Source organism: Nerophis lumbriciformis, linkage group LG26 (genome assembly GCF_033978685.3).
Source record: "Nerophis lumbriciformis linkage group LG26, RoL_Nlum_v2.1, whole genome shotgun sequence".
NCBI lineage: Eukaryota > Metazoa > Chordata > Actinopteri > Syngnathiformes > Syngnathidae > Nerophis > Nerophis lumbriciformis.
This window is the reverse complement of record NC_084573.2, coordinates 8,172,501-8,182,500: the sequence shown is the minus strand read 5'-3', so window position 1 is coordinate 8,182,500 and position 10,000 is coordinate 8,172,501. Positions and strand designations below refer to the sequence as shown.

At 39.9% G+C, this 10,000-nt stretch overlaps 1 protein-coding gene across 2 annotated transcripts in view; it reads right to left on the bottom strand.

Moving 5' to 3' along the window:
• LOC133623952 (protein jagged-2-like) overlaps positions 1-10,000 on the bottom strand; it is a 150,938-nt gene that overhangs the window by 140,034 nt on the left and 904 nt on the right. For both annotated transcript variants that reach the window (XM_072916239.1, XM_072916240.1), the window contains exon 2: positions 8,463-8,774. In XM_072916239.1, the coding sequence (XP_072772340.1) occupies positions 8,463-8,774 (312 nt within the window). The remainder of the gene's footprint in view (positions 1-8,462; positions 8,775-10,000) is intronic.

Below are 10,000 nucleotides of genomic sequence, written 5' to 3'. Positions count from 1 at the left end.
ATGGTCCAGCGGGCTCGCACTCACGCCTCGTTGAGCGGGGGGTGTATACTGTAGCGTCCCGGAAGAGTTAGTGCTGCAAGGGGTTCTGGGTATTTGTTCTGTTGTGTTTATGTTGTGTTACGGTGCGGATGTTCTCTCGAAATGTGTTTGTCATTCTTGTTTGGTGTGGGTTCACAGTGCGGCGCGTATTTGTAACAGTGTTAAAGTTGTTTATACAGCCACCCTCAGTGTGACCTGTATGGCTGTTGACCAAGTATGCATGGCATTCACTTGTGTGTGTGAAAAGCCGTAGATATCATGTGACTGGGCCGGCACGCAAAGGCAGTGCCTTTAAGGTTTATTGGCGCTTTGTACTTCTCCCTACGTCCGTGTACACAGCGGCCTTTTAAAAAGTCATACATTTTACTTTTTGAAACCGAAAATTTTGAAGCCAATACCGTTAATTTCCGATATTACATTTTAAAGCATTTATCGGCAGTCCGATATTATCGAACATCCCTATTTTTAACGGTGAATTGCAACCACTGGACAGAGCCTAATCACCACCATTCAGATCCCTCTCCCATTGCACAATCTTTATACAAACCCCGTTTCCATATGAGTTGGGAAATTGTGTTAGATGTAAATATAAACGGAATACAATGATTTGCAAATCCTTTTCAACCCATATTCAGTTGAATGCACAACAAAGACAACATATTTGATGTTTTAACTCATAAACTTTTTTTTTTTTTTTTGCAAATAATAAATAACTTAGAATTTCATGGCTGCAACACGTGCCAAAGTAATTGGGAAAGGGCATGTTCACCACTGTGTTACATGGCCTTTCCTTTTAAACAACACTCAGTAAACGTTTGGGAACTGAGGAGACACATTTTTGAAGCTTCTCAGGTGGAATTCTTTCCCATTCTTGCTTGATGTACAGCTTAAGTTGTTCAACAGTCCGGGGGTCTCTGTTGTGCTATTTTAGGCTTCATAATGCGCCACACATTTTCAATGGGAGACAGGTCTGGACTACAGGCAGGCCAGTTTAGTACACACACTCTTTTTCTAGGAAGCCACGCTGTTGTAGCATGTGGCTTGGTATTGTCTTGCTGAAATAAGCAGGGGCGTCCATGGTAACGTTGCTTGGATGGCAACATATGTTGCTCCAAAACCTGTATGTACCTTTCAGCATTAATGGTGCCTTCACAGATGTGTAAGTTACCCATGTCTTGGGCACTAATACACCCCCATACCATCACAGATGCTGGCTTTTACACTTTGCGCCTATAACAACCCGGATGGTTCTTTTCCTCTTTGGTCCGGAGGACAGGTCGTCCACAGTTTCCAAAAACAATTTGAAATGTGGACTCGTCAGACCACAGAACACTTTTCCACTTTGTATCAGTCCATCTTAGATGAGCTCAGGCCCAGCGAAGCCGACGGCGTTTCTGGGTGTTGTTGATAAACGGTTTTCGCCTTGCATAGGAGAGTTTTAACTTGCACTTACAGATGTAGCGACCAACTGTAGTTACTGACAGTGGGTTTCCGAAGTGTTCCTGAGCCCATGTGGTGATATCCTTTACACACTGATGTCACTTGTTGATGCAGTACAGCCTGAGGGATCGAAGGTCACGGGCTTAGCTGCTTACGTGCAGTGATTTCTCCAGATTCTCTGAACCCTTTGATAACATTAAGGACCGTAGATGGTGAAATCCCTAAATTCCTTGCAATAGCTGGTTGAGAAAGGTTTTTCTTAAACTGTTCAACAATTTGCTCACGCATTTGTTGACAAAGTGGTGACCCTCGCCCCATCCTTGTTTGTGAATGACTGAGCATCTCATGCAATCTACTTTTATACCCAATCATGGCACCCACCTGTTCCCAATTTGCCTGTTCACCTGTGGGATGTTCCAAATAAGTGTTTGATGACTTTATCAGTATTTATTGCCACCTTTCCCAACTTCTTTGTCACGTGTTGCTGGCATCAAATTCTAAAGTTAATGATTATTTGCAAAAAAAATAAACTTTATGAGTTTGAACATCAAATATGTTGTCTTTGTAGCATATTCAACTGAATATGGGTTGAAAAGGATTTGCAAATCATTGTATTCCGTTTATATTTACATCTAACACAATTTCCCAACTCATATGGAAACTGGGTTTGTATAAATTAATTTATTATCATATTTTTCTCTCAACACTTAGCACGCTCATTGAGCGTATTCAAAAGCTGATTGGTTGGTCAAAGATCACAAACAGAAAAGCGACACCATCTACCAAAGAACCTAGCACCAACTAGATATCCGATCAGATTGATCACACTTTGAACCGACAAACTGATGACATCATTTCCCGGCGTTCACAAACAGGGAAGCTGACACTAAACCCGTGACCCCCCCTGACACGATGTAATGGACCGACGGCGCGAACCAGGGAGGGGGCGGAGTCAAGGCGTCACAGATCGTCGCACACAGCGCAGAAGAAAGGCAACACCAGCAACTTAGGGCCTCCATGTCAGTCCGCTGACAGCTGAACCGCGGGCCATGATGGAGTGGACCCAATGGGGGCGGGGTCTACAGATGGTCTGAGCGCGCTCCTTGTGGACGTGCTTCTTAAAGAAATACACCCGTGCACGTCTTAGCATCACTGCTGATGAGTAAACGTCGTCTCATCGCGCATCAAACGCAATCAAAGACACAAATGTGCTTTTTCTGCGGGACGGGTGAGCGAGGGCTTTTGTTGGTTCTGAAAGATTACTTTTTCTGATCCGTACCGGACGATTTGTGTGAAAAAAGTGTCCCTTTCCGATGAAAAGATTTTTATTTTTATTTTTAGTCCCTCCGGCTGACAAGCAACTAGCAGCTAACGATGTCTCCCCTCCCCTGAGTTAATAATAAACCCCTCTGTTACGGCAAATAAACTGCATTTCATGTACCATTATAATAATAATAATAACATTTGTAAAAAGCACTTTACATTGAGTAAACAACCTCAAAGTGCTACAGTGTTTTAAAAAAAAAAATACAAATAAAAAAATAATTAAAAATAAAAACTAGAACAGCAAAATAGCTAAAACTAGTATGCGTATATCTAAAAAAAAAAAGGCTTTTTTAAAAAGAAGGGTTTTTAAGCCTTTTAAAAAAAAAAAAAACATCCACAGTCTGTGGTGCCCTCAGGTGGTCAGGGAGAGCGTTCCACAGAATGGGAGCGGCGAAGCAGAAAGCCCGGTCTCCCATTGTTCGTAGTAATTATTATCACCGGAGGACGTGGCTAAACATGTTTTTTTTAGAGCTGTCACCATCTTGAACTCTAACTTATAATAATAATTCACCCCTATACAACCCTACGAGTGCAATACATCCGACAATGATTGTTATTTATTACTCCGGTACTCTTGTCTTGTTCTGTATATTGTACAGTATTTTGTATTTGTATAGTGTTTTGTATATTGTACAGGATTGCTTATTATTTTTATTGGATAGTTTATTTCAATTCTTATTTTTTTGCTTTATTACTTCTTGTGTAATTTATTTTTACCCCATATTTGTTCCCACTACCGTACCTTAAGTTGGAGTCCTTAATCTTGTTATATGCAAATATAATGACAATAAAGTCCATTCTATTGTATTCTATCTAGGGATGATGTTTGATAAGAAATTATCGAGTTCGAGCCCATTATCGAATCCTCTTATCGAACCGATTCCTTATCGAATCCAGATAGGTTGTTGTATATGGAAAAATACACAATATTTGGTTTAACAAAAGCTCACTTTTATTTTATAAGAAAAAAATCAAATAAAGTAAATAAATAAATATTGACTGTTACCCTCCTAAAAAAAAATATATATATATATATATATATATATATATATATATATATATATATATATATATATATATTGACTGTTGTTACCCAAAGTATATTAAGTGGGATTTTTCAGAAAAACAAATATATACAGTAACACAAAAACAACCTGTCTCTGTGATCACTATAGGTGTATAAATAATAATATAGTGTTAAATAAAATCAGTCCCTTGGGCACAAAACTGAAAATAATACAGCTCTCCAAAAAGTGCACTTCTGCTGCTATTGGAACATACTAACTACACACACTATGACACTAAGAACACCACAGTCATCAATCAATAATTCTTCTTCCAAAAAATTATTTCGATGGTGGAAATACACGACTGGCAGCTATTTTGAGTCCTCAAAACATCCATTGAAACAGTGCACAAAAATCGTTTTTCAATAAACATCTTAGTATCAAATTTAACCACTTTCCACCTTAATATTGACTTACATAAACAAGTTAAACAGTTTACTTACAGACTTATATTTTCCAAGGCTTGTAAGAGCTAACACAACTTGTCTACTTCTCAATTGTCTCATGAACTGAACTGACGTCGCCAACCCAGAAGTGCCCAAACTAATGACGCGTAGTATTTTCATATCGCCACAAGGTGTCAGTAAGAGTCTACAATCAAATGGGCATAACATTGCCGTCCCAAAGGAAATGCCCTGTGGGACGGGATTCGTTCCCAGGGATTTTAATAAAGAACCAACTCTTTTTCTTTACTATAGTGGCCTCGATAACGGGAACCGGTTCTCAAAAAGGGATTCGAGTCCATGGAATCGGTTCTTTTCTTATCGAACAACCGGGAGAACCGGTTTCGAACATCATCCCTAATTCTATCTATTCTTTACACTGAAAGCGAGCCAGGAGCAGGCATGCTAATAGCTAAGCAAACCGCGAAGCGACACCAATTGTTGGTGTGGATACCAAGGGTAGTATGAGTATATGAACACTACTATAGTCATTAGGTCGATATTTCCTCAAAGTACGTATCATTTTTCATGTTTACAAAATCAGGGAATAATATCCTGGACACAGGAGGACTTTAAAGGCTTTTGTTCAGTTATTGTGTACTATTGACTTCATTCTGCAATTGCATAAAACATATATATGCATTAAAAGAGAGGCCACTTTTTTTCCCTTCACTTTGAACCCAGCGGCTGATTTATGGGTTTTTCAAACAAGCAAATACACAGAGAGGGTGTTTTATTGTTTGTGCTACGGCGCCATCTTTCGGACGAGTTGCCGCGGTGTTCTTCTTTTTAGTGCATTCAGTCGAAGTCTTCTCGCCGTCCATAGCGTTTCTACTCGTATGGATTCTTCATTCATTAATCCGAGCGACGTTTGTAAGTTTTACAATACAACTAAAACAATTCTCACTTACCAAACCGTCCCGTGTGGGATGTCTGTAGGAGCATTTTCATGCATATTTGTACGTGCTATCGTCCTTAGCATTAGCTAACATGTTAAAACGTTTAAAAGTGTCTGTGTTAGTATTATTAACTTACAACGGCGTTATTTTTGTATTGTTTCAGTTTCACAAACTCCTCAGTGAATTCCCCAAAACGTCACCGTGGAGTTATTCAGTCGGTTTAGCTGACTGGAGAGCTAGCTTGCGCAGCTAGTGGGTCTAAGACGATGACTTATGTTTTGTTTGATCACCCGTTTTACTGCCGTGTCACGGGCACCGTTTGGAAACAATTAAGATACGTAAATAAACATTTACAGAATATTTTCATGTAAATAACTAATTTCACAACACATATCTGCGGCTTCCATCCATCTATTTTCTACCGCTTGTCCCTTTTGGGGTCGCTGAAAAACATCTTCCTAAAATTTAGTGGGTGCGGGTAATATACCGGTTGAGCTCTAACGTCCGGAAAATACGGTAGTTGAAATATTGTGTTGATGTTTTACACTCTCAATAGCAATACATAATAAATACATTGAAACATGTATACATGTGATCAGTATCGGTGTTGGTATCAGCCGATGTCACTCTTGGATGATCGGTATTGGAATCAGCAGCATTAATGATCAAGGCATTCGAACATCATGTCACTTACAAATAGGGATGATGTTTGATAAGAAATTATCGAGTTTGAGCCCATTATCGAATCCTCTTATCGAACCGATTCCTTATCGATTCTCTTATCGAATCCAGATAGGTTGTTGTATATGGAAAAAAACACAATATTTGGTTTAACAAAAGCTCACTTTTATTTTATAAGAAAAAAATTGTTACCCCCCCCCCTAAAAAAATAAAATAAATAATAATAATAATAATGGATTAGATTTATACAGCACTTTCATGCACTATCATTAATTCACACCTGGTGGTGGTAAGCTAGTTTTTGTAGCCACAGCTGCCCTGGGGTAGACTGACGGAAGCGTGGCTGCCAATTTGCGCCTACAGCCCCTCCGACCACCACCTATCATTCATCATTCATTCACCGGTGTGAGCGGCACCGGGGGCAAGGGTGAAGTGTCCCGCCCAAGGACACAACAGTAGCGATTTTGGATGGTAAGAGGCGGCGAGCAAACATGCAACCCTCAGGTTTCAGAAAAACAAATATATACAGTAACACAAAAACAAGCTGTCTCTGTGATCACTATAGGTCAGGGGTCGGCAACCCGCGGCTCCGGAGCCGCATGCGGCTCTTTGATCACTCTGATGCGGCTCAGCAGCTTACTTGCTGAACCCCCCAATTTTCCCGTGAGACTTCCGGATTTCAGTGCCTCTCGCAGAAAACTCCCGGGATCAATATTTACCGATTTTCACCCTTACAGCTATAATAAGGGCGTGCCATGATGGTACAACATTTGGCGCCCTCTACAATCTATATTGACAGCATGCCAGCCCAACACTTGTCATACAATATACATCTTCTGCTTGCACACGTACGTGACAGCAAGGCATACTTGGTCAACAGCCACACAGGTTACACTGACGGCGACCATATAAAACAACTTTAACACTCTTACTAATAATGCGCCACACTTTGAACCAAAACCAAACAAGAATGACAAACACATTTCGGGAGAACATCTGCACCTTAACACAACATAAACACAACAGAACAAACACCCAGAATCCCATGCAGCCCGGACTCTTCCGGGCTACATTATACACCCCTGCTACCACCAAACCCCGCCCCCACCCCAACCCTGCTCCCTCACACATCAACCCCCCCCCCTCTCTGTGCGTCGGTTGAGGTGGGCGGGGTTTGGTAGCGGGGGTGTATAATGTATCCCGGAAGAGTTAGGGCTGCATGGGATTCTGGGTATTTGTCCTGTTGTGTTTATGTTCTCCCGAAATGTGTTTGTCATTCTTGTTTGGTGTGGGTTCACAGTGTGGCTCATTATTAGTAAGAGTGTTATAGTTTTTTTTATACCGCCACCGTCAGTGTAACCTGTGTGGTTGTTGACCAAGTATGCCTTGCTGTCACCCACGTGAGCAAGCGGAAACACCATACAACGTGTGGCTGATCAGGCACGCTGGTTATAGTGGGTGCTATATGCTGTACCATCACGGCACGCATGACGCTGACAAGCGCCATTCATTTAAAACCCGCGTGCCGCACCAGCTTTCAAATTCCATATAAAGGTGTGGGCAGCGTGTCTGAGACCCCTGGTTTATACATAACACAAAGCAATAAAAAATCTTTGTATGCAGTGTTATTTCATTTAAAATTTCAAAAAAAATCTATAATTTGCGAAACTGGTCAAAATGGCTCTTTGACTGGTAAAGGTTGCCGACCCCTGCTATAGGTGAATAGCCATGCCTTGAGGCGTTTTTTCCGGTCCATTATTTTTGCTGCTTGTGTGACATCACAGGAAATGACATAGCTCAGTCATTACACTGAGCTACGTCATTTCCTGTGATGTCCCACAGGGCATTTCTTGTGGGACGGGATTCGAATAAAGAACCAACTCTTTTTCTTTACTATAGTGGCCTCGATAACGGGAACCGGTTCTCAAAAAGGGATTCGAGTCCATGGAATCGGTTCTTTTCTTATCGAACGGTTCTTTTCTTATCGGACAACCGGGAGAACCGGTTTCGAACATCATCCCTACCGGCATGTCACTTACAAAGGAACCAAAATCACATAAGGCATGTACACCACTAGAGTAAGGGTGCCCAAGGTGTGACCTGGGGGCCACATTTAAATCGTGTCATTTGGCCAAGTCTCATATTCTTATACATCAAGCTCTCACGACCATATAAGGAATGTCTGCGAGACAAACTTAAGTTGCCATCTATTAGATGTGGTGATCTCCACCTCTTTAAATATGTTTCTATGGGGCTAAACTCCTCACTCATGGTGCTGCTGTACAATTAAAATGATGTTTTTGGCCCGCGTCCCATTGGCACATTTCCACTTTGGCCCTTGGAGGCCAAAAAATGTAAGCATCGCATCACTAGAGGGCGCGTTTGCATAGTGCAGGGATTGCTATGATAGGCCATTATGTAACACATCTGTCAGCGTCCACATGACTGGACTACATGTTTTCAGGTCAGTTTGTGGGGGAATCGAACGTTAAAACATTGCACAGAAGACAGGAGTCCTCCCACTGGCCCAAGAGCCTGAGAGACGGCGAGGAGGGCAGAGCGCTTACCGGCCACGCAAACTGGAAAGGGATGAGGATCCTCCCGGCGTCCTGACTGCGGCTCTGTCCGCCCTTGAACTGAAAAGTATTCCCGCCGAGCACCTTGGTAGTCTCCCAGCCGTACGTGCACGCTCCGCTGGGGCTCACCTCCGTCTGGTATTCCTTCAAGCACACGCGCACGTACGTGTCGCACTCGTCCGCGCCGCAGCTCTCCGGGTCCTCGCCGGGACTCGGGTCGCAGCATTCGCCGGTCTGCAGCTGAGCTTTGGGATTGTCCACCGACAGCAACTGGAGCTCAAAGTATCCTGTAGACCACGACACCTGGGAGGGGGAACAGGAACGCGGTTCACTTTTTTTTTTACATTTGCAGGAGAACATTAAAAGGTGGCTTTGAAACAAAGTTTAACACTGCTCATGTACATATATACATACATATATATGTTTGTGTGTGTGTATATATACTGTATGTGTATACAAATGTATATAAATGTGTGTATATATACATATATGCAAACACACACACACATATATATATATATATATATATATATAGAAATATATATATATATTCACACATATATATATATATATGTTCATATATATATGAGTGCATGTATAGGTGTGTATATATATATATATGTATATATGTACATGATGTAAACACATATATAGAGTATATGTATATATACATATACTGTATGTAAACACAAATATATATACATAAATGTAAACACACATATGTATATATGTGCGAGTGTATATGTATATATACATACATGCAAATACACACATATATACATTGATGTAAACACACATAAGTATATATGCGAGTGCATATGTATATATATGTAAACACACACACATATATATACCTAGATGTAAACACACATATGTATATATATATAAATATATATACACACACAGATGTAAACACACATATGTATATGCAGTATATGGGAGTCTATATATATATATATATATATACATATATATGTAAACACACATACATATATACATAGATGTAAACACATATATGTATATACATGTGAGTGTATATGTTTATATACATATATGTAAACAAACAGATGTATTCATATATATATATACATACATGTAAACACACATATATGTATATGCGAGTCTATATGTATATATATATGTAAACACACATATATATATACATAGATGTAAACACACATGTATATATATGCGAGTGTATAAGTATATATACATATATGTAAACAGACATATATATATATATATATATATATATATATATATATATATACATAGAATTAAACACATATATATATATACGCTTTTTAACCTGTACCATGACTTTGAACTGTTTTTAGCTTTTAACTTTTTGAACTGTTTTTATCTAACAAACTGTTCTTAGGGTAATTTATATTTGCTTTTTAAATGTGTATTTTTATTTCTGTTTTAAATGTTATTTTTTAGTCTGTCCTTTGCCTCCATTTCTTTATGGCGTACAGCCCTTTGTTTTTCAACTGTGCTTGTCATTAAAGGGCTTTATAAATAAAGTT